Source organism: Lepidochelys kempii, chromosome 18 (assembly GCF_965140285.1).
Source record: "Lepidochelys kempii isolate rLepKem1 chromosome 18, rLepKem1.hap1, whole genome shotgun sequence".
Taxonomy (NCBI): domain Eukaryota; kingdom Metazoa; phylum Chordata; order Testudines; family Cheloniidae; genus Lepidochelys; species Lepidochelys kempii.
In genome coordinates this window covers 13,545,625-13,571,086 of record NC_136397.1, presented here as the reverse complement: position 1 = coordinate 13,571,086, position 25,462 = coordinate 13,545,625, and the positions used below count along the sequence as shown (strand labels likewise).

General features: G+C 51.3%; 1 protein-coding gene across 3 annotated transcripts in view; it reads right to left on the bottom strand.

The window, feature by feature from the left end:
• Nucleotides 1–25,462, bottom strand: part of CASZ1 (castor zinc finger 1) — a 131,117-nt gene that overhangs the window by 55,393 nt on the left and 50,262 nt on the right. For 2 of the 3 annotated variants that reach the window (XM_073316925.2, XM_073316930.1), the window contains exons 2-4: nucleotides 17,877–18,425; nucleotides 7,976–8,819; nucleotides 894–962 (exon numbers count right to left, since the gene is read on the bottom strand). In XM_073316925.2, coding sequence (XP_073173026.2) covers nucleotides 894–962; nucleotides 7,976–8,819; nucleotides 17,877–18,425 — 1,462 coding nt within the window. The remainder of the gene's footprint in view (nucleotides 1–893; nucleotides 963–7,975; nucleotides 8,820–17,876; nucleotides 18,426–25,462) is intronic. The other variant, XM_073316928.2, reaches the window with a different exon arrangement.

Sequence of the window (25,462 nt, the reverse complement as noted above, 5' to 3'; positions counted from 1 at the left end):
CTCACCTTCTTCTCCCAGGGCTGGGGGAGCAGTCCTCCCCCACAGCTCTCCCTCTTCCTCAGCTGAAGGGAGAGCTCCCCATTCCTGCTTAACCACACCCATGGCTCACCCCAGGGAGCCTCCCTGCAGGCTCGATACCCTGGCACTGACAGGAGCAAACTTTTTGCTTTAATTTCTTGAGGTGAGGTTGGTTTGCCTGCTTTCCCTGAAGGATGTCAATTCTTATGCCACTCAAGGCCCTGTGCTTTCAGATCTAGCTCCTTGGCAGCAGAGGGGGACGAGTCATCAGGCTTGGGTCAGGGGCTGATGGCACTGTTTAGGGCCAAGGATAGCATAGGCAGGTGCTGTGCAAACATTCCCTCCAGCTCTGCCAATGTCATTCACTTCTGATCTGCACCAGCTCCCTCTGCTATTCCAGCCCTGGGTTTCCCTGCAAAGCTCTGCCAATGCCCCTCACTCCTGTCCTGCAGCCCCCCTTCCTGTTCCAGACCAGAGCCTGTGCACAGCTCTGGCACACTGCTCCATCCTGCACCCTCATCCAGTGCTGGGTTTCTCTTGTGAAGAAGCTGCCACACAAGGCACTGGGTTAAGGCCCAACCTCTGTGCCGAAACACTTCTCCACTCTCTATGGGGTTAGCTAAGGAGTGTGGGGAGAAGAGAGCTCTCATGGGGTGGAGCCTTGGTTTGTTCTCAGCTCCCTGCATGCCTCCCCCAGCTACTACTGTCCAGAGGGGGGAACAGAGTCAGTGTGGATGTCGGAGGGAAATGGAAGACTCAGTGTCCATGACTGGTTTATACATTTCACCCGGACAGACAGACGAGACCCCACCCCCTCCATCCCATGCCCCCTCCCACCCAGCCTCCTCCCCAAGAAAGCCAAGGGATTTGCCTACCTGGCAATATATTTCTGGTAAATATTTACATCTTCGGTGACAGCTGGTTTGTCAGTGGGTAATCCGTTCCTAATGAGAAACACACAGGGCAGAGCTGGTTAGCAGGCAGTGTCAGGGCACAGTCCAAGCTCCTTGTCTCTCAGGCAGCACTGAGTGTGCCAGGGAAGAGGACTCTGGGAACAGTAAGCAGCAGAGATATATGCCTGTGTAACCTCCCCCCATGCCCGTGTGCCCTCTCTTTCTCGGGGCACTGGACTCCTGCTAATGTAACCCACCTACCTCCCTACCTGCAGGTCTCCTCTCCCCAGGGCTCGATTTCATTTCCTGAAGGGGCTGAGAAGACCTACCCTTAAATTATGCTCTTATAAACATCACATAGGCACCACTGGCTCTGTCTACACAAAACCAGTGGTTGAGTCAAAACACGGACCGCCCCACTCTGTTACAACAAGGCTCCAGTTTGTAAAGCAGGGAGACCTCAAAGACGTACTCCAACTGCGGAACCGCTGGAGAGCACGTGACTCTAGCACTGATCAGGGCACCGCGAGCACCGGTCTGCACTACAGAACGGATCCATGCTGTGACCATTTGAGAGGGTGCATTTATAACCTGGACTCCACAACATGGCTTTCACTGCATTCTCCACACATCCTGCCAGTAGCCCTGACAGCCCTCTTTGTCATGGGGCACCCAAACTCAATCACACCAGTTGGGCCGCAGATGTAGCTTTGTAATTAAAAATCAAACCCAAACTGCACCCAGGCATCACATTCGCTCCAACAGGCATCTTCCTTAAAACGTGGCCAGAAAGTACATCTTGGTGGATGTTCTCCAGCAACAGAGAGAAAAAGTCACAGAACAGACCCACAGGCCTGGGCCCCAACCTGCTAAAAACATGACGGCTGGTCTTAGAGAATTGGCTGATGAGAGAGTGGACTGCAATTGGACTTCCTCCTGCCTCCTTGGGCCCCTGATGGATGCATGGCAGCTCTGCATCTTGGTTAAACCAGGACACCTATAACTTGCACCGCAGTCATTTGAAGTCAGTACATGAGTTTCGCCCATGTTAACAGCATTAGGGGTTATAGAGTTCACCCCCTTGGCTTGTGTGTGTATATGTGACAGCGAGGGGGTGATTCCCACGAGGGCGTTTGGTCCTGGAGGGGATTCTGAATGGAAGGCCAGGTCCCAGGTCACGTAATTAGCACCATCCTCACTAGCTCAGTTAATATTCTGTCTCCTGCACCCCTCTCAGCTCCTTGGGAGACCGCTCTGGATGCTTCACAGCCATCCTTCAAACCAACACAGGGACAGCACAGTTTGGGGGAGTCCCCAAGCTGGGAAGTGCAGCTCAGTCCCCTGCTGCGGTTGTAGGGGATAGAGGCTGTATTAGCATCCGAGGGACACTGAGCCAGAGCATGCCAAAATTTGGAGTGTGTCAACATCCCATCTACGTGACAGGGCTGCCTCAGGGAAAGGCAGAATGCTGGCACCCACCAAGCCTCGGTTACCCACAGGTGTGGTCAGCTGATGGGTGAGGGAGAAGCCTGATATTACTACTGGTGTGTGTCCAGTTCAGCTGCCATATGTGTCGAGACCAGAGGACAGAGAACTACCTCTACTCTGGTGGAAGTGGGTTCCCCAGGGAACGTACCTAGTGGGCACCAATTAGAGCCCTGAAGGAGGAGGAATCACAACCCCATGGAAACACCACCCCAAGCTACAAAGGATTAAATGCACCCACAGGCACGTGTGTGTGAGAGAGAGAGCAGCTGGGAAGAAGCCTCAGTGCAAACCCCACTGCCAGCTGCACCCCTGTCAGCATTTCCCACCTCCCCCAGCCCCAGGAAGTCCTGTGGTTAGAGAAAGGATCATTGAGCCATTGTGAACCCCATCCGCCACAGAAATGAAAGAGTGAGAGGGTGAGAGGAAGGAAATAAAACCGGGATTCTAAGGAGAAGCAAAAGCAAAGCAGGGTTGGTGAGCAGCCCCTGGGTGCAGCTCCAGAATGCCCAACACACATGGGTGTGGGAGCAGAGATATCAAAGGGGTGTCCGGGTGTCCTTGAGACTCTTGATTGGCTTCCTCTGTCAAGGAGCCGCAGACCTGGGGATTGATCATGATAAGGTGCTGTGCATATATACATATTTATAATCCAGTGTTCATAACAACAGCCACCCCTACCTGCTGTCTGGAGCAAGAGACACCAATGAACCCAGGAGAGAGAGAGAGCGAGTGAGAGCTCAGTAACGAGGCATTTACAACAGGCTCTTGGCACAGCTGGGAGACTTGCACCACGGGGGCAGCCGTGGGCTCCACAGCACAGCCAGCAAAGTGGATAATGCTATCATCTAATGAAACAATGTGCCACAAAACAGACCATTTTGGGGTGGTTAAAGGGCTCCCCAGATTGGGGGCCGGGTGAATTTAGCTGCAACTGATAACAAACCTTTGCCCTTTTCCATACACTTAAACCATAGGAACCGAAAGCTGTTTGCAGACAGTAATGTATTAATCTGTGCCACACAGGAGATAGATATCATTACCCCTGCCTTACACACAGGGAAACTGAGGCATAGGGGAGGGTGACTTGCTTGAGATTGCATAGCGCAACTTTGTCATACTCAGGGAAACAACTCAAGTCTCCTGGCTCCAGGCCTATACACTGACCACAAGATCAGCTTTCCTCTCTACAGGGATGAGGCAACTGGGTGGACTCAATAGGATCTATCATCCCACAACACGTGGCACGTAGGTGCTGGCCCTGCTACCAATGACCCAAGGGGACTCCTGGCTGACAAAAAACAGACCGATGCACTGAACAGGCTGTACAGACACAGGGGCTGACATCAGAAAGTCAATCAGAAAAGTCCCAACTGAGTTCCACAACCCAAAGCTATTGGTGCTTAAACCAGTGGAAAGGCAGGAGGGCCAGAAAGCAGGGACCTCTCCCCTCAGCTGCCACAGAGGTCTCTGTGGTGAATATGTGTGAGCAAAACCAGGCAACCGTGATAAAGGGTGACAATAGCTATCTCACGCAAAAAATATTTCAGGCCTAAACAAGGCGCCAAGTGAGAGGCAAGAGAATCCAGACCAAGGAACAAGGAAATGGAGCAAACAACGCCCCTTCCTCCTTATTTGCACCCAGAGATTTTGAGATTCAAGGTCAGAAGGGACCATTAGATCATCTAGTCTGACCCCATGTACCAGGGCTGTAGAGTTTTCATTGCAGAAACAGCCTGTCTAAACTCTACACGTGGTCACAATCATGTGCTCCTCTTCTCCACATGATCTTCGTGTGTGGTAAAGAACAGGATTATCAGACACGTAGATGAACACTATATTTTGGGGAAGAGTCAACATGGCTTTTGTAAAGGGGAATCATGTCTCACCAATCTATTAGACAAGGGTGGTGGTCCGGTGGATATAATGTACTTGGACTTTCAGAGAGCTTTTGACAATGTCCCACACCAAAGGCTCTTAAGCAAAGTAAGCAGTCATGGGATAAGAGGGAAGGTCCTTTCATGGATCAGTAATTGGTCAAAAGATACCAAACAAAGAGTAGGAATAAATGGTTAATTTTCATAGTGGAGAGAGGTAAATAATGGGGTCCCCCAAGGATCTGCACATGGAACCAGTGCTGTTCAACATACTCATAAATGATCTGGAAAAAGGGGTGAACAGTGCAGTGGCAAAGTTTGCAGATGATACAAAATTACTTAAGATAGCTAGGTCCAAAGCTGACTGTGAAGCATTACAAAGGGATCTCACAAAATCGGGTGACTGGGCAACAAAATGGCAGATGAAATTCAGTGTTGTGTAATATACATTGGAAAACATAACCCCAACTCTACATACAAAATAATGGGGTCTAAATTAGCTGTTACCACTCAAGAAAGAGATTGTGGCCTCATCATAGATAGTTCTCTGAAAACATCCACTCAATGTGCAGCGGCAGACAAAAAAGCTAACAATGTTAGGAACCATTAGGAAAAGGATAGATATTAAGAGAAAAAATATTATAATACCATGATATAAATCTATGGTATGCCCACAGCTTGAATACTGTTGGCCTACCTCAAAAAAAAAAAAAAAAAGAATCGGAAAAAGTACAGAAAAGGGCAATAAAAATGAGGAGGGGCATAGAGCAGCGTCCATATGAGGAGAGAGTAAAAAGACTGGGACTGTTCATCTTAGAAAAGAGACTAAGGGGGGATATGATAAAGGTTTATACAATCATGAATGGTGTGGAGAAAGTGAAAAAGGAAATGTTATTTCCCCCTTCACCTAACACAAGAACTAGGCGTCACCCAATGAAATTAATAGGAAACAGGTTTAAAACAAACATAAGAAAGTACTTCACACAACACTCAGTCTACCTGTGGAACTCCTTGCCAGGGGATATTGTGAAAGCCAAAAGTATAACTGGGTTCAAAAAAGAATTAGAGAATTTCATGGAGGATAGGGTCCATCAATAGCTATTAGCCAAGATGGTCAGGGATGCACCCCCATGCTCTGGGAGTCCCTAAACTTCAGACTGCCAGGAGCTTGGACTAGATGACGGGATGGATCACTTGTGAATTGTCCTGTTCTGTTCATTCCCTCTGAAGCATCTGGCACTGGCCATTGTTGAAAGACAGGTTACTGGACTAAGTGAACCTTTGTTCTGACCCAGTATGGCCATTCTTATGTTCTTATATGTGAGGTCTTGGAGAAGGAGGAGCAAATGTGGATGTTGAGCCATTTTTCATTGACTGAATGCTGGGGAAAATTGCCAGATTGATGGGAGAGCCCAAGGCTTGTTTATGCACAGAAGATTAGTGGGAGCTGTACTAGTTTCGCCCTCAATGCCCAGCCAATGTACCTCAGTCCTTACCTCGAGGGGTCACCTCTAGGGCTGTGTCTATACCAGGATTCCCCACCATTGTTTCTATCATTCCAGTGGCACCGCCTGGAACCTAGCACAGACAAGCCTCCAAGCAGCCTCTGGTGTTTTAAGTGCTATGGCACCTAACCCTACTCAGAGCAGGTCTACACAACATGGTTTTAAGGTGCTTGGGCACCTTGTCTACACTGGTGTCTCCCCCAGTGCTACCGCCTGTGGAGCTGCACCAGTGGTAGCAAAAGTAAAAATAATCCTAGTACAGACAAAGCCTTTGGATTTCTTCATAGCTCATTCAATTCCTGGCCCCTGTGCAGAGTGCCAACAAGGCAGGGGGTGGCTACTGGTGCCAACTGGGGCAGTGGGTTTGTCAGACATGGCACGTGAATCTCCCTGCCAAAGCTGAGAAGAAGTTTTACTGAACCATGTCCATCTATGTAAGAAATGGGTCAGATTGAAAAGATACATGTAAGTGAAGTCAATGGGAGTTACGCAACTGACCTCAGGATCGCTGGAAGATGGTTGAAAGAGCCAGCAGTACTGGTGTATATGTGATTGACGGTGAAGAAGACAACATGGTTAACGAGTTCGTATATCTCAGAAGCACAATGACTGCTGATGGCCAACCCCATAAGTAGGTGAAAGCAAGAACTGGGAAGGAAAGTGGAGCTTTTCTGAGAATGGCAAATGTTTGGAAAAATAGAGAGATTTACACAAGGACCAAGATAAGATTATACAATGTCACTGTAATATCCATATTGTTATATGCTTCCAAAACTTGGCAAATGCTAGAAGCCCAAAACAAGAATCTTAACACATCCCATCAGAGATGCTTGCAGAGAATACTTGGGGTTTGCTGGTGGGATAAAGTAACCAGTGCTGATGTGTTATAAAGGACTGACCAGCAAACAATGATTCAAGAAAGAAGGCTGAAGTGGTTTGGACATGTAAACGTGTCAAAAAACGGTGTTCCTCGACAAGCCTTTGACAGGATACCACTTGGTGGAAGATGGAGAAGAGGAGAAGAGATGACCTATAATAAAACCATTGAGAAATATGTTGCTATCTTGGAAACAGATTACAACAGAGCAAGAAACGTGGCATTAGACAGATGGAGGTGGAAACACTGGGTTGCCTCATGTGTCATACAGCACAGGAACATCTAATCTAATCATCAAATCGCTGACTTCAATGGGAAAAGAATTGGGCCCTAATCCAGGCAGGGCTGGTTGTTTAGGAGATTTGGAAGACAGAGAGAAAGAAAACAGCCAGGATTCTGACCTGTGCGTATTGACAGCAGCTCTTCTCTCTGCATCTTGTTTCCACAGACACGTCCTGAGGGGACGGTGGGATCTGTGCATGGCTATCAGAGCTGATGGGCTCAGGAAGGCTAGAACCCCATCAATGCTGGGGATTGTTCCTCACACCCCCATAATTGAACTTTTCCTTGCTTAGAATCAGAGGTGTTAACAATGAGGAGGGCCAATCAGACAACTAATCCATATCCCAGACATTGCAGGCTGAGTTCCTAGATTTAAAAGTCCCGAACAACAGGATTTCCACCATTTCCCTTGGGAGACTGTTCCACAGCCTAGTAACTCTCACTAACATGCTCTGCTAAGCTTTCATGGCTTCCTACATCTTTGCTTTAAGGTCCTGGGTTCCAGAACTCAGCTCCTGGCTTCAGTTGCTGATGCCGGCTTTGCCCAATGGCAGTGGTTTTCAAACTTTTAGGTTGCATAGCCCTTTCCGAATAGTGTAGTCTACTGCACACCCCCATCTGAGATCAGATCATAATATACTGATGAAAACAGAAAGAAAAGGTCTATAAGGGATATTATCCGCCATTACAGGATTTTTCTTGCATACCCCCTGACGAGAGCTCACATACCCCAGTCTGAAAACCACTGCTCTATGGGAACTGGTGAACTGATCACCCCAGCACTTTTCTCTACTGTATTTCCAGGTCCAATGCAGGCCCAATAGCTTAGGCTCAGGATGGGAATGGGACTGTGAGAACCAAGAAGGTGCTCATGCCTGGCTTAGGCCATTAGCCAGAATTTGAATCAAAAAGCTCCTACTGAAGAAATCAAGGGGAGGACAGTGTCACAGGAGAGCAAACCTCCTTTTAAACTGCCCCCTGCAGTCGAGTTTGTTTCCCTGACAAGTGCAAAGAAGAGAAAAATAGGAGGAAACTTACTTGACTGTAGAGACCGTCCCAGTCGTGATGGAGTCCGTCTTGGAGAAGGTCGACTTCAGGTACTCAGGGGTGTTGAACGGCAAGGAGACAGGCTGCTCAGGCCCAGCCACTGGAGCGCTGCTGGGGGTACTGGCGAGAGGGTTGGGTGCCAGGCTGGGTGTTGGAGCCTTGACTGGAGTGAGCTTCTGGATGTTCCTCACATCGTACTTGGAAGGCCGGCCCACCTTGCCTGTCTTGAAGGCAATGGCCCCACCCATGTCTGGGCTGCCCTCGCCGGGCTTAAAGAGATGCAAGTACTTGACGTTCTCCAGGTCATACTTGGAGGCCTTCTTGTAGGTGTTGCCGTTCTGGGGCCTGATGCTCTCACCCGTCTTCAGCTTCTGGATGAAGAAGTCGTACTTGGAGGCCCGTGACATCAGGCCCTGCATCTGGGAGCTGCTCGGAGAGGGCAAGGGCAGTATGGTGGCTTTGGTCTCTGTTAGCAGGGTGGCATCTGGCCCCGGCAGTGCTCGGATGGGTTGTGTCAGCACTGATGAAGGCTCCTTGCCCAGCTTGGAGCTCAGCTCCTCCGACTTGGCTGGGTGGATGGGCCAAGAGAGCTGCTCGCCGGCCTTGAGCTTGCGGATATACTCCTCGTACTTGGAGAAGCGGGCTCGCTTGCTCATGGCGTCCTCGCCAGGGAGGGAGGCAGTGGCAGAGGAGGCCTCTGAGGTAGCAGCGTTCAGCTTGTCAAAGCTGATCTTGCGGGTCAGCTCATCCCGCATGTTCTGGTCGTTGTAGCCAAACATGCCCAGGAATTCATTCATGGTGGTGGCAGCGTAATCGCGCAGGGACGAAGCTTCCCCTACAGAGAGACGGAGGGACAAAGAGTCACGCAAGGGGTGGATTCTCCTCTTTTCCCGTATCAATGTCGGCAGTGGGAAGGGGGGGAAGAGGGGAATATGATCTACTGACGTTTGGCTCACTTGTTAGGTTTTACGACTCTTAAATTAATTTGTTTTTAAAAAAAAAAGTAATTAATACTGGGGTAAAATAAAAAGAGTTCATCAATGCCAGGAAAATCAATTTCCTAAATGTTCTAGCCGATGGCTTTTCAGTACATTAAACAAAGTTTCATAAATGTCTCTGCACTCTTGCCTTGGCCTAATATGAAGAAAAAGTAATTTTACTGAAAGTGAGGCCAGTGCCAATATGCCAGGGTTGTGCAACTCCGTCCCAGTGGGTGGGGGGGCAGCATATGTTTGGAGGAGGGTAAGGGGAGGGGGGAAGGCAGCGTGTGTTTGGGGCAAGGGGAGAGGGGCAAGGTGGAGTGGGGAAAAGGAGGGGGTAGGAGGCATGAGCAGAGTGGCAGAGGTGTGGAGATGAGGGGGTGAGAGAGAAAATGAAGAGGGGCGGGGGGGAGTGAACGTAAGACAAGAAGGGTAAGGGAAGGTTGGGAAGGAAGAGAGAGAGGAGCAGGCTGTGGGGAGGGGGGGTGAATCTCCATGGCAGCGATTCTCTATCTATTTACCATTGTGGGCCACATATGCAGCTCTCTATGTGTTATGTGGGTGACAGCCACACATTATATATACTACCCATATGGCCTTGAGGATGTCATGTGGGCCACAGCTGTGTGCTGATTGGGCCGCAGGTTGTGAACCACTGATCCATGGCCATTCCAACCCCTGCCATTGTTTTTCTAAAGTCTCTTTTCAGCGAAGCTCCTCTTATGCATTTCCCTCTGAGGCCTGATGGGCAGGAGGGGAGCCCCTACTGACCCCCAAAAGCATTAAAGTTCAGGAAAGAGAGCTGTATCCCTGCTATGAGCACCCATAACCCCCACACTGCCCTAGGGAAGCAGGCTGTGCTGTCCCAAGGATACGCAAACTGGGTGGAGGAGGGTTGTTTCTCCCTGGGATGTGGGCTGACTGCGGTGGGGAGGGCTGTTCTGCCTGGGTGGGGGCTGGAGGTGAGGGCTGTTCTCCCTGGGGGTGTGCTAAGGAGAGTGGGGAGGGCTGTTCTCCCTGGAGCTCCCTTCCTCCCCCACTCACTCCCTCAGGCAGTTTTGCTGGTCACCAGGAGGGGAAGAACACGGATCTGGAGGTCACCCAATATCAGTGTAAAGGAGGAAATAAAGATTGCTCTGACGTGCCAGCTCGGACTCATTTAGGCTTCAGTCTGACACAGCGTTCCTCCTCCTCCTCCTCCTCCTCTCCCTCTCGCTTTCTCCTGCAGAGTGAAGATTTACTGTGTGCAGGAGTCCTTCAAACCTCCCTCGTCATCTTTCCCAATCACTCACTCTAACTCTTGTGGGCGAGCACCATCTTTCATAGGGAGGGGGAGGGCCAGCGAGGGCAGGTACAGCAGTAGCAGGAAGGGGGTTCCTGACACGGAGAAGCCACAATGGTTTTGATGCGCAGAGAGAATTAGTGCTGCCTTGTAAGACGTCTGGAAAGGAAGAGATCTGAGAGAGGAAGGAGAGGAAGAGCGAGAGCTCGACAGATCCCAGGGGTTAAAATGGATCCCTGGGATCCAAGGATCTGACAGACAGCTGTGCCACACACACATGCACAAATGCTCCTGAACACACTGTCCTGACCAACAAGCAGACTCCTAGGTCCAGTCTTGACTCCCCAGCTGTTTGCTTCAGCAAGGGTGTGCAGGGGAAGAGACACCCGGAGAAGACAGGACCCTGCAATGGGCACTTAAAACTTTTGCAGGGCCAACATCAGTGATGCCCAATGCAGCCAGGCACATGGGGCATAAACCCTGCTGCAGTGCTGGCCTGTGTACCCGGCACATGGCCATGGAATTGCCAAAGTCCCACTGACACAGGGCATGAGGCTAATGCTTGCAGCAAAGGTCTGAGGAGGTGCCTGCTAAACTAGGATATAGAATTCAGGACAGTAGCACTCAGAGTTGGTCACGCACACTGCTCCTTTCCACGGCTAAGCACCAGTGTCTTGGATCCAAAGACCACGTGCTCCTACATGTACTATACCCAGACACCAGGAATAAGAGCAGATGACCAAACAGTCACACACCAGGGGTGCAATTTCCCTCCAGCAGGATGGTCAGACCTCTATGTGCTGTCCCTAAGTGGCATGCCAGCCCTCAAATAGCCATGTGAATTTCCCAGAGTCAGTCTAGGCAAGTGCCTGAATGCAGAACCGGGCCCCCTTACTTAGGCACCCGTGTTTGATACCTATGCTCAGAAAATGATACATCACAAGGGAAGAAAGGGACAAAAACCCTCAGGAAACTAGGGCTCCTCTCTCAGGGGTGGGGTCTTTTAACTTCCCCCTTTCCCACCCTCCCATGGCCCCTCACCACTCTGGGATCCCAAGGGCATCACCTTTCACTTACACATGACGAGGCATTAAAGCATTTCCTGCTGCTTTAACGCTTTTCACCCTTTTGCTCCCTTTCCCTCTTCTCCACCCCCGCCCCAGTGTAACCCTATAGCCCCAATGGAAGTGATTAATCCCATAAAATCCCCCCTGGGTCTAAGGTTTTCCTGTTCCTGCTAAATCTGTCTCCCCTCTTCTGCTTTTCATCTCTCTTTGGACCTGTAAAGTGATCCCTGGTCTCCCTCATGATCCCCCAGACTCCCAGGCCTGGTGAAACCCCATCCACCCCAAGTCAAACTGCAAGGGGGAAAGGGCAGCATGGAAGGGATCTGAAAGGAAATTAAACCCGCAAGTGATTGCTGGCTTTAATGGATGCCCTGGAAGGCAGGGCCAGGTGGTCCCTACCCCTGCTCTTGAAGAGTCGGGATGACCTGCATTCATCAGAACCTTGCTGTGCCCATCACCCGCGTGTGCATGCGTACATGCACACACAGAAAAATCCTACAGAAGCCACCACAGGTGGGACACTAAGTTGTGGTTTAGGTAAAATCCACAAAACCTTTGCCCCATCTCAGGGCAGAACTGATAGAGAGATCAAAGATGTGAGAAACAGCCCCCTTTCCTTCCACCCCAGCTGCACCTCCTTGCCCTGGGCTGCCCAATTCCCAGCCTGAAGCACGAGCAGAGCAAAGCAAGCAGCAGCTGGGAGACCCAACTTTTGGATTCCACATTCTAGGTTAACTTTGCAGCTCCCAGGCTGGCTCAGACCCTGCACAGATTAACACCCAAAGCCTTAAAAAAGATCTGGGAAACCCAGAATTTCCCTGTGAGGCTGGGAGATGCTGCCCTGTGAGCTGCTGAAAATTGCACCACTGCACTTGGAAATCACCTTTGGTCCCAGCCCCACTGAAAATACAAAATGACTGGGAGGGGGGCTCTCAGGGCTTTTCCAAACCTGACAGAGTCTGGGGCGGAGCTCAGGTCCCAGGGAGGATTACAGCAGCCCCGTCTCATTTCACCTGAACTGGCTGTTCACCCCCAGTCCAACAAGCCACAGCCTCCACTTTGCTTCCCCTTTGATCAAATCAGTACCGGATGATCACATTAAAGGTTCTGGGAGACCAACCATCCTAGTGGCCTCTCTTTATCCCCGACAAGGCAGATCTCAGGCAAAGCAGGGCAGGTTTCTTCTGCACTCTGCCCAGCCGGCGTGCCTCGACCCAGACCTGCAGGTGCACCCACAAGAGACAGTCCCCAAAGCCCAGCAAGCCCCTGGCTTCTGTGCTGTGGTTACTGAGATGGAGGTATGTGAGAGCCCGCTGTGGCGGCTGCAGCATGGACACCTGGCCTGCTGGGAGACCCACCCACTTTATTTCACACAAACCACCAAAGAGCCACGAGCTGGGAACTATTTTGTTGAACTACAGACCTAGAGGCCAACAGATGCATTATCCTGATCCCAATTCACTGAGCCACCTGGTCCCCCATTCCTGACAGTGGGGCGGGTGCAGCTGGGGGGAATGAACCCTTGCAGAGAGGATATTGCACTGAGGCTGTGCTCCTCCCTGATAGTTGCTGAACCCCCTGTGCCCCTGGCAGCACGGTCCCTGGGTCTGCCTCTCCCACTGCCGCTGCTCTCCATTTGTGGGCATTGCCAAAAAGCAGAGATCTGTGTGTCTCGGAGCAGCTATCGTATCACAAAGGATCCGGAGCAAGCAAAAAAAAAAAAAGGGGGGGGGGCTAAAAATAGCCCGCAGCAGCACACTATATATGGAAGGAAAAGCAAAACAGCCCAAATGGAGCGCAAAGTCTGGACACCGGGGGATGGGGCGTCCCAGATGGGGCTTCGTCCATTGTCCTGGCCAGGAGGGGAAATCACGCCAATTTGGGGGATACAGGGTAAAGAAGCGAGAAACTGGGCACTGGTGCAGGTCCCTGAAATGCTTCTTAGTGCGGGAGGTTCTCCAGGAAATTATAAGTGGGGAGGAAACCCCTTTATGGGAGGGAATGGGGGAAGAAGAGGAGACGTTCACCTTCTGATGGATGGAGCAGGCTTAATAAATAAAGCAAACAAACAAATAAATAGATAAATGAAAGAAACTTTGAAAGCTCAGTGAGGAAAAGGCTCTGGGTGACTATCCCTACTGTCCTACTGTGGGGCAGATTGTAAGACCGGTGTGTGTACGACCGTGTAGGAGATCTGAGTGAGTGTGTATAAAAGTATGTGCAGGGAAGCATGCATCAGTCCGGGTGTAAGGATTGTGGATGTGTGAGAACGAAGGAGCGAGCATGTTTGTGTGTTGGTGACAGTTTCTGTCACCCGTCTCCGGACAAACACCCGCTTTTCAGATTTGGCACATGCTCCCTGTCTGTCAGAGATGGGAAGACACACAAGGTGAGGCTGGAAGTTGACTCGCATTCAGACCAGCTCTTGTCAATCTCCTGTGTCTGAGGAGGGAACCAGGCAGAGAACAAGACTGTCCCTCCACAGGGGATTCCACCTTTCTTTGTGTCTCCTGGGCTGAGTCCCATCTTACTTCTGAGTCTGGGGGCTTGAAAAGCTGGCCCTGAATGCTGACGCTCAAGCCAGTCCTCAGCAAGCTCTCTGCATACTCCACTCAATCCATTCTGATAAGGTTTTTGATTCTGGGCAGCAGAACGTGTTAAGGTGCAAATTGGCAGAGACTGCAGGATCAGATCCTAGGAGAGTTTAGTGGAAGATGTGAATGAGGGAGGGAGGAAGGAGCTCTGCTGAAAGGTCTCTAGGTAGTTATCTGGAGGCCATATAAACTAGGTGAGTGCCCTGACAAGCCACAACCCTGGAGCTACAATCCTGCCTCCCATTCCCCTGCTCGTAGGCCACACAGCTGCTTTTTCAAGCCACAGGGCCAAATTCTTCCCTGGTGTCAGCAACTGCAGCCCCATCTAAGTCAATGGGAGTTGCATCCGGTTACACCAGGTCTGAATACCAGTGTGGACAAGCCCAGAATTTACAAGTGGATTGGCTCAAATGAAGAGAGAAAACGAGGAGAACTCAGTCCTTCCCAAAGAAAGAAATCCTCACCCAGTGGTTTACAGGGAGATGTCAGGGGCACATTTCCAACAGGACTCTCAAAACATGTGCATGAAACCTGCATGTGCCTCTGTTTGTGTGTCCAACGCCTATGGCTGCTCCTGCCCTTCGGGCACTGTATGTGCTGTTAGCTTGCACACTCGTGGCCTGCTTGCTCACAATAACTGCATGCATTTGAATGTGATCCTTTGATGCTCTGGACCTAAAAAGGCACATGGCCGGCAACCCTCTCTCTTCTTACCACTGGCTTCTTTTTAGTTCCCAAAGGTTGGCCACATACTTCTATTTTCTCCCTTTCCCCTACCCCATTTGGCTTTTTTGCAAATCCGAGCTGCAAACGGTGAGGGGGAGGGGCAAAGAAGGGGAATTAAACCAAACTACGAACCGAGTCCAGGCGCAATCACCTTGTGTCTGGGAACGACAAGGGCTTTCCTATCAAAGGAAACTGAAGGTCACACTTTTCCTCATTGATCTTGCAATGTTTGTTAATTACTCTGTCACTGATGTGGCGAAGGATAATTAAACAGCTCTGTTTATATCTTATATGCATAATTATGTGCGCTGCCACTGAACTCGCAAAGACTAGAGAATGTGCCTCTCCAGAAGGGGAATGGACAGACGGAGATGAGCTTGGGCTGCATTATTAGCAGGAGGAGGAAAACACACGGCACACACAAAAGAAGGAAAGTTTGATGGATTTGCAAAGTGCTGAGATTCAACCCAAGTGGGTGACAGATCTAGATCTCAGCAGGAGGGGCCCACTCTACACTGGGGAATTCAATCAGCCCTGAGCTTCCATTCACACTTGCACTTAAATGGCCCTGAATGTTGATCCGGAGACACTGGCCTCCCCAGTAATGAAGTAATTCATCTTGGGCTTCCCCCCAGCACACACATACAGGCCACCAGTGCCTCTTGATAAATTCAGCCTGAGCCAAATCTGACCCTGAATTTCTCTGTGTCAGGAGTAAACTAAAATTCTAAAACTGCATGTAACCATGGGGGGGAAACACCCCTGGAAGGGGTAATACACCAATCAGAATTCAGGCACTAGTGTGCTTGGGAGTTAGGGGCAGACAGGAGAGCCTGAGGGCTTGGGAATTCATCGATTCTCTGAGTCATGAGTATGGTTCCCTGATTGCAGCGAGTGTTACCACAGGGTACAGGGTGACCAGATGTCCTGATTTTATAGGGACAGTCCCGATATTCAAGGCTTTGTCTTATACAGGTGCCTATTACCCCCCACCCCCTGTCCCAATTTTTCACATCTGGTCACCCTAACAGAGTATAAAGAGCAGGACAGAGCTCTTCACAAAGCACCTTACAAAGGACTGGAGTAAGACGGCATCACCACTCCGGGGGTAAACCCCGGACTTCCCTCAGCCTGTCTGGCTAGGATAACCTTGGAAGCGAGGAAAGAACCTGGATGTGCAGTGTGTCTGTTATGTGGCTGGATTTAATATCAATAGAGGGGATGTTGACAGTAATAAATTAGTCAATCACAGAAAGAAAGAAAGAAAGAAAGAAAGAAAGAAAGAAAGAAAGAAAGAAAGAAAGAAAGAAAGAAAGAAAGAAAGAAAGAAAGAAAGAAAGAAAGAAATTAGGAGAAATCTGGTTTCTTTACAGAACTAAACAAAGCTGTGGAGGATTGTGGTGTCCCAGTCGGAAGGGTTGTTTGTCACTGGGCCAGCGGCAGTGCTGTTCCGCTGGAGGAGAGGGCAGGGAGTCCTCTCTGAGAGCTCTCCCGGCGATAAAAAAAACAAACCCACCCCAAACGAGTGGTGATAGCTTTATCCCACTCCTGGTGACAAAGCACTGTCTATACTGGTGCTTTTCAGCGCTAAAACTTTTGTGGCTCGTGGGTGTGTTTTTTCACACCCCTGAACGACTAAAGTTTTAGTGCTGAAAGTGGCAGTGTAGACACAGCCTTACACTCGGTTCTAATCGCCCAGCTAATCTGCCCACACCATTCCTTCATTCACCTGGACTCTTACACCCAGAGTTGCTGCCTTCAATCTGCACACACAGGCATAAACAAACAGGCACAGTAGCCAAGCACTTGCATGGACACATGCAACCTATATGCACACACACAAAAACATGTGAAGCATTCACACACAAACACAGACACACCATATATACATAAATGTGAACACATGCAACAAACATGTACGTGCACACAAACTTATGTGCAACAGACACAATTATCGTGAAGGCAACAGTCACATAACTAGACACACACACACAAACACGACAGCCCTTCTGTTCATCCAAGCCTGTGGTCTAACCATCCATATTCCTGTCCTGTTCTTCTTTCCTGCTCATCCTTTAGTCAGCAAATTGCCTTCCTCACAGCTGAGTCTTCCTCATTGCACACCCTCTTCCTCCTCCTGCTTCACTCACTTTCCCTCACTGTAGGCTCCTCTTCTGCTTCCTGTCTCACCCTACAACAACCTCACCTCCAGTTTCCTGGACATCCCTGTGCACTCATCCCACTTCCTTAGGCTCAGCTAGCTAGGCACCAAATCCAACCAAGGAGGCAAAGCAAGCCCTTCCCCTCTCTGGCCCTGGCCTGTGCTCTCCTCTTGCTACCTCACCAACAAGGACACAGTGCCACATGTGGCCTCCGTGTCTATTTCAGGGGGACTGGTGGACAGCTTTTAGCACTGGCAGCACCTTTCCACAATGAGCTCTCATCCCTTGACACACAGCATCCCTTCAGTTTCACTGCCTGGTACACGAGAGAGCGCCAGCGAGGTGTGTTCCAGGGAAGCTCTGAGTCTGTACCCAGCTGGGGTAGGATGGGCAATATATCGTTCCAAGAAATAGCAGCTTCTTCTCAGCCCTTGTCTCCCGCAATTAGACTCTGTTCTTAGAATTAATTACCATTGTGGAAGATGCAGCATGTGGGTGCGTGCGAGCACTTGTGTGCTTACACAAACCTGCCTGCCATATCCTGGGGAGCGTGCAGGCAAGTGTGTGTATAAATACACTGAGAGTATACTGGAGGTTCGGCTAGGAGAGCAGCTTGGGCCTTGCCCTCCACCGGGAAACCTGAACATGAAACATAGTGACAAATGCCTTTATCTTCATCTAAATTATATATAGGGATCTGTGGAGCGGGAGATGGATCCAACCAGATAAAGGGGTCTGTGGGGTGGGAGCCACCCAGATAAAGAAATCTGGGGGTGGGATATGGAATCCACTCGTTGAAGGAATCTGGGGGTGGGATTTGGGATCTACCCAGATGAAGGAATCCCCAGAAGGGGTTCCAGGGCAGTGGGACTTCAAGGGCAGCTCCCAGCTGTAAATCACAGAGCAGCCCGCCCACTGCAGTGGAGAACTTAGGGGCTCTGAAAGTGTCGCTCACTCCTCTGCTCTGGTAGTCAAGTTTACCCAATAGATGTAGGGCAACTGAGGTGACTCACACTGCCCTGCCTAAAATGTTGGTCTCAGGACTCCATTGTGCAGGGTGGTAGATGGGGCAATGACTTACCTGAGGCAGCTCCTCCAGCCAGCTTGGAGCCCGTCTGGCCACTGGAGGGTCGGTAACTTTCATCCTTGGAGGCAGGCCCATCCGAATCCCTGTCGTCCGGGAAGCTGCCGTCTGCCTCATCCCCATTATCTTCTTCATCGCTGCAGCCCTTGGGCTGTATCATGTAAACCCCTTCAGGGGGCACCTCCACGCTCTCGGCGGCCTTACATTCCTTGCCCTCTGCTCGGCCCAGCAGGGTCTCGTCATTGTACTCCCCGTTCACCCACTTCTCAATCACCTCCCTCCGCTTGTCCTCCTCTATCTTCTGAACACGGTTAAGTCCATCAGAAAATTTGGCCCCCAGCTCCTTGGTCTCAGGCTGGGGCGGTTCCTTATTGCCGCTTTCCCTCTGGGGACCCTTGTCCAACCGCACCTGTTCCGATCCCCCATGATCAAAGACCACCTGGCGGCTGAGCTTGGCACAGATCGCATTTAGCTTCAGGCCGCCTTTGCGCTTGGCAGCCATCTTGGATTTTCCTGAGGTTGCGTTAGTGCATATACTTCTTTCAGCTGGAAAGAGACAGAGGGAGAAATAAACAGCATTAAAGGGAAAGCTCTGCCATTCAGAAACTCAAACCCCATTTACAAACATCTGACCCCACCCAGCTGCCTTAAAACACTGCCAGCCAGTGTTACCCTCTGAAAGAAGGAACTGCCATGAACTCCTGATGCCTTGTGGAGGACCTGTGTCTCAGGTAGTGTAATGTGGAGTTCACCCACAGTCTTTCAGCAACACCACAGAGAGAGGCCTCCTTTAAAACACGTCAGGCTGCATTCAGCCCTGATGTAAGTGCGTGTAATGCCACTGACTTCAGTGTGCAGCCACTTACACCAGGACTGAATCTGGCGGAATGGGTCCCTGAATGTCCCAGGCAAAATTCACCTCTCGTATAATTGTAGGTTTCAGTACTCGTGGCACCTTAGAGACTAACAAATTTATTTGAGCATAAGCTTTCGTGAGCTACAGCTCACTTCATTGGATGCATTCAGTGGAACAGATCCCCCTGTGTGCCTGAGCCACAGAGGATACAAGTTGGGTGCAGCCCTGCCTAGGGAGCCTGGATTCTTTCTCTTAAGCTGTAGTTACTCAGACTTTTAGCTCTGGAGGTCCCCAGTTCAATGCCCGGTGCATTGGCCAAGATGGCAGCTGTCACAATTGCCAATGGAGTTACATCAGAGGTGTCTGTAGGAAAGATAGGGCTCCAAATTCTAGCCCCAGGGAATTTAAGCAACTCCTCCATTGGCCTCAGTGCAATTTACTTGTATCCTGAGAATCAGATGGGAGGGGAAAGGAGGGAACAGTACTGGGGTTTAGTATCAGTCAGTAACACCCCTTCTCCACCTCACACACACACATAGGAAATTCCACCCTTATGCGTCTTTGCACAATCTTGGTTGGGGTTTGTCATTTTAACGTAGTTTATTCATATGTGACAACTAGTCAAGGAGGGATGGAAACGGAGAGACAGGAAGGAAGGAAGGAAGGACCTTAACTTCAAGGTGAGGGAATATGTCTTGAACTGATCAGCCCCTACCACAAAGTCACTTGTATAATTATTAACTATTAACAAGATTTAATCCAATTAAAAGCTGCAAACTGCACAAAGAGAACATTAGGGCTACACAGTTGTTGTTTCTCAGATGGCCTTTAAGAGTGTCCAGGCTAAGAAAGGGTTAAAGGTCCAAAGGCAGGAAAAGAGCATACAGCCTTCACTCTGCCAGTGTCACGCATGCCCTCACTTTCTGCACCCCAGCTGCTATCTTGCCACATCTGTCGTGGCCACTCTGCACGCATGCGGTGCTCTTGCCATCCCCTTGATCCCTCTTCACACTCATTGTGCTCTGATGCTCTTGCCACTCCCTTGTTCTCTACGTGTGCCTGCTGCACCCTATTCTCACTCTCGCTCTGAGCCCTCTCTACTGTGGGCCTGTATCTTCCCCTATTGTCCCTCTAGCCACACTCACTCTCTCATCCTGCTTATTCTCTCTGCTCCTCCCCCTTCTCTGGTAACAACCAGCCCTGCAAAAACTCTCCATCCTTGCCCCTTGTCCTTGGGTCACACAAAGACTCACCTGACTTCTCCCTTGGTCTCCTGAGGCCAGAAAGCATAGGCAACACTCTCACTTGAACTCACACTTCTCTCCTAAGTGGGACTCTGGGAAAGGCACCCGCAAAATGGCTAGGTGCCCACATAAGCGTGGGGTTTCATGCAGGCCAACAGATGTGGGTGTATTTCCAGGCCCTCCCTGGAAAATGTGCCCTTTGACTTCATGTCCATCAGAGGGGCAGGGCAGAGGAGAACCATCTCCTCCGCATCTCAGAGGACTGGTGCTTTCCATGCAAAAGTGCCTTTTGCTGAGGCTCCCCCAATAACTCTGATGGCCAGCCCTGAAGGTCCTGCTGCACAGAAGCGCTTAATCAGATCCCCTACGATGCACCCAGAAGCCATTGTGACAGCCCCTAATCCCATAACATGACAGCCCAATACAAATAGACTGAAACTTTAGACTCTGTCCGAGAGCCAGAGAGCGGCTGCTTAGCGTAAACTCCTGACAGCTTCAGACACACTCTCCTGTCAAGGAGTGTAAGAAAAATACACCCCCACCCCGTGACAAACATGTGTCAGCCTCCCCAACCCTCACACACACAGGGAGGCACAAATGCACACTGTGGCCTTATAACAGTGCATCCCCTTCTGCACCCAGCCCAGCCACGCACCCAAGCAAAATGCGTATCATCCCCCAATGCAGACACATGCATTCATCTCTCACGCACACACATGCACATATGCATACACACATAGAGAGGCATATACATCCCCCTGGACCCATACACTTACACGTGCACACCCTGCTCACACTTACTCCTTACACTCTCACCCTCCGCACACAAACATGGGTCATCCCCAAATGAACATAGGCCAAAACTGACAGGATGCAAAACCACATACACCTGTGCACTTCTACCCAGCCACCCATGCGTCCACCATCCGTTTAGGACAGGAAGTGAAGAAGGATCCTGTGTACTACTGAAACTGCAGAGAGAATCTAAGGAGGCAGCCGGAACTGCTAATCACTCCAACTGGAATCAGGCCAGGAAACCGAGGTTACGCCCGTGTGCTCAGGAAAAGGGCCAGGGGAGCTTCATTGACTGCAGGTGGTTAGGACAGCATCTCTAGCAGCATGCGGTGCCCTGGCACGGGGCAGGGCACTCGGTCATCTATGACTCACCAGCACCACTCTCTCTAGCCATGCTTGGCAGTCCCCCACCTTAGTTCTCACGAGGCCCAACCCCGCTCGGATAGTGAGACCAGACAAGTTCACAGCTGGAGGTAACGGGACAGCAGAATATCAGCAGCCCCTAACTCCAGAGTTTAGGGTGAAGGAGATTCTCCCTACTCTGCTGCTCCCCTTCATTCCTACAGTCAGGGCAGGTCCCATTATTCTGGCCTGGAGGTGAGCAACCAAATGCGCGCATCAGATGACAAATGAATCTATAAATATTTATTCAAAGGAAGAGGAGAACAGACGTTCGCGAGGCTGCACTTGCTGCATATGTCTCAGCTCGAGGGAGCCTGCAACTCGTCTTCCCTTCCTGGCTGTGCCTCTCTCCATCTCACCCCTTGTGCCTCTGCCCTGCCGGCCTCTGCCCCACCTCATCATCCCCTGTGGCTCTGCACCATCCAACGGCTCTCTCTCTCTTCTCCACCTGTATCTGTGGGGTCCTCTCGCAGATCATATCTCCCCTTAATCCCCATCATGTTGCCCTCACATCTGCTCCACCAACTATTTTGCCCTGCTCCACTCACACTTTCTGCCAGGCTTTTCTCCTTCCCCCAGTTTCCAGGAACCCTGTTATTCTGAAGGTGGGGTTTGTGTCCTGGATCTCATGGCCCAGCACTGGGGCACGTCTGAACCTCTGTAACTGTCCTCAGTACCCCCACAAAACCCTCCCCAGCTGTTCTGTCAGAGACCCTTGAGCTCAAATGTGCTGTCAGGGGCCAGGAAGGGGCACTCTTTCAAATGCCATGCTCACATATGGTGTCATTCCATGCGGCAGTGGTCAGAGCAAAGGACTGGGAGTCAGAACTTCTGCGCTCCATTGTCAGCCGGAGGGGATGGGGTGGGATATGTGGTCTAATGGTCAGCACAGGAGGCTGGGAATCAGGACTCCTGGGTTCTATTCCCAGCTCTGTAGCTGACTCACTGTGTGAGCCCGTGCAAGTTACTTCGCCTCTTTGTGCCTCTGTTTCCCTATCTGTAATGTGGTGGGCTTCCATTGCCGCTCAACAGCCTTAGAGGAAGGGCCCTGTATAAGCACAACTGATTCCCCCTCTGCCCAGGCTGGGCCAAGGGTTCAGGAGGAGAGCGCGCTCCCTAGGGGTCATTGGCTTCTAAAAGGGACGGACGCCTTAGGTAACCTTCAACCCACTGATGCCGGACTCTCTGTGCTTCCTTCATGCAAGCAGAGGGGGTGGAACTGAGCTGCTGAGCCAGGGATCCTCACCCGTCTCCTCTGCACAAGGGGTGGGTAGATTCTGGGAGCTAAGCAGAGTCTCCCCTCCCCTCCAAACTGTGCCCCCACACCCCACATCACCCTGCGTCTCCATTGCACTGTTTAAAGATTCCTGGCTAAGTAAACATCCCCCTTTATTTTCTTCTCCCAAACAGAAATGTTTTGATTTCACATCAATCTGAGGAAGCCATTTATAACCCGAACCTGTCACAGGGACTTTTCATCTCTGCCCAGGACAAACTCTCCCACATGCTCTATTTACACTGAGCACTTCCTCTGAAAACAATACCGCAGAGAGTGTATAGTGCAGCCCCGGGGTGGAGGAGATGCAGCCACCCCCTGCTCTGCCTTGAGACTGCCTACAGCACAAAGGGGGACCGGTCTGAAGAACAAGGGGTGCAAATGGAGCATAGGACCCCGGGAGGGCGGGTGGAACCTCCTTCTCAAGTTCACTGACCCCCAGAACCCTAACAGGACCCTCCATTATCCCCAGCCTGCTGCCATTGCACCCAACAGCCTAGCTGTTCCCTCTTAGCCAGCGAGGGCCCCACACTCATGGGGGGAGGGAGAAAGGGGTGCTCAGATAGAAGATGTGAGCTGCTGTCTGAGAGCATGGAAGGCCGCACCTCACTTGAAGGAAGGGGAGGGCCAAGAGAGGGAAAGCAAAGAGGGAGAGGAGGGAGGAAAGACTAAAGGGAAGAAGTCCCAAGAATAACCTCACGGTGACAAAAGCTGCCTTTGCAGAATGGCACTTGCCTGTCCAGTGGCCCTGCTGGAAACCTGCCGTCTCTGAGGTGAACATCACGTAGCAAGTGAGTCCAGCACAGGGTCCCTGAATGGTCCTCGCCCTGCCAAGCTGGCTCAGTCCTGTTCCCAGTGGAGTCTGGGCTCCAGGATGTACTACTATTGTTTGTATTCTGGAAGCACCTATAGGCCCCAAGTGAGATCAGGGCCCCACTGCACTAGGTGCTATACAAATGAAGCAAGATGCAGTCCCTGCTCAGAGGAGCTTACAATTGAAACAGATGCATCAAAGTTCTATGGATGGGAACTGAGGCACAGAGAGATTAAGTGACTGGCCTAAAATCACACAGGAGGCTTGTAGCACAGCCACAAACAGAACCCAGATCTTCTAAGTCCCCATCCAAGGCCACCCTGTCTCTCACGACTGGACCTTTTGTTAACCAAAACCCACACTCTTTCAGATCACATCCAACCATGCCCTCCACCAGGCTGAGCATCAGGTCCCTGCTGAGTTCCAGCTTTGAATGACAGCCAGCTGGAGTTCCTGGAGCTAGACGAATACAGAGCAAGACTGGGGAGGGAAGGGAAAACCACTTCCCTCACCCCATACTCCGAAAGGGCAGCAGGGGTTCTAAATAATCCACCAAGAATGGACAATGTCAGGCTGAAAGGACAACAGTATAGGGAGTTCTAAGCGAGCAAAAACAAGGGGACAGCAAGGGAGCTCCGAGGGAAAGCATCCTCTACCACAGGAGCTGCAATGGAGTCTCTACCTCCCTCCCACCTGCCCCAGTACAGCTGTAACTACACACACTCATGCCTCTCTCTACATGCCTCCTGCCTTCCTTCAGAGTAGAACTCCTGGGCCCCCTCTCACCCTGCTTTGAACCCATTGTGTGCCATGGAGTTACTCCCACATCAGTGAGAGGAGAATCCAGCCCTTATGATCCTGGTCTGGGGGGTAGGGGAAAAGGGGAGCCTAGGTGTTATAAAGAAGGACTGAGGTAGATAGGAGGCACTCTGTCTGTATGGGGAGCGGGAGTGTGGATGCATAAAAGGAATAAGGTGAGTCTGGTGCGGGAATGAGTTGGGAAATGGGGGATCCCCACTGAGAGGGAAGGATTGGGCTTGGGAGAGAAATTCCAGCTCTGTGGGCAGGGACTGGTGTGGGAAAAGTCTCTGGTTGAGGAGGAAGGGAATCAAGAGGCGGGGGTCAGTTCTGGATGTGGGGTAAGTAGGTTGTGGTTGGGGAGGGGGTAGGGAGGAGGTCCTGGCTGTGGGGACAGGAAGAGAAGGGCATCCTAGGTGTGAGGAGGAGATTTTGGCTAGGGGGAGAGAATGAGGAGGATGTCCTGGCTGTGGGGAGGGGATGACAGGGTTCTTGGCTGTGGGAAGGGGGTTCTGGCTGTGGGGAGAGGAAGAGGAGGGGGTCCTGACTGTGGGGAGGGGATTATAGGTTTCCTGGCTGTGAGGAGGGGGTTGTCTGTGAGGAGAGGATGAGGAGCGACTCCTGGCTGTGGAGAAGGGGGTTCTGGCTGGGGGAACGGAAGAAGGAGTGGGTCCCGACTGTGGGGAGGGGGTTCAGAGCGATTCCTGGCTGTGAGGAGGGGATGAAGAGGGGATTCTGGCTGTGGGGAGAGGATGAGGAGAGGGTCCTGATTTTGGGAAGGGGATGAGGAGAGGGTTCTGTCTGTGGGGAGGGGATGAGGAGAGGTTCCTGACTGTGGGGATGGGGTTCTGTCTGTGGGAAGGGGAGAAGGAGGGGGTTCTGACTGGGGGGAAAGGGTTCTGGCTTTGGGGAGGGGATGACGAGGGGGTCCTGGCTGTGGGGAGGGAGTTGTCTGTGAGGAGAGGATGAGGAGCGACTCCTGGCTGTGGGGAAGGGGGTTCTGGCTGTGAGAACGGGAGAAGGAGTGGGTCCTGACTGTGGGGAGGGGGTTCAGAGCGATTCCTGGCTGTGAGGAGGGGATGAGGAGGGGGTTCTGGCTGTGGGGAGAGGATGAGGAAGGTTCCTGGCTGTGGGGAGGGGGTTCTGGCTGGGGGAAGGGGAGAAGGAGGGGATTCTGACTGTGTGGAAGGGTTCTGGCTCTGGGGAGGGGATGAGGAGAGGCTCCTGGCTGTGGGGAGGGGGTTCTGGCTGGGGGAAGGGGAGAAGGAGGGGGTTCTGACTGTGGGGAAGGGCTCTGGCTCTGGGGAGGGGATGAGGAGACGTTCCTGGCTGTGGGGAGGGGGTTCTGGTTGGGGGGAAGGGGATAGAAAGGAGGCTCTGGCTTTGGAACTGGGGTCT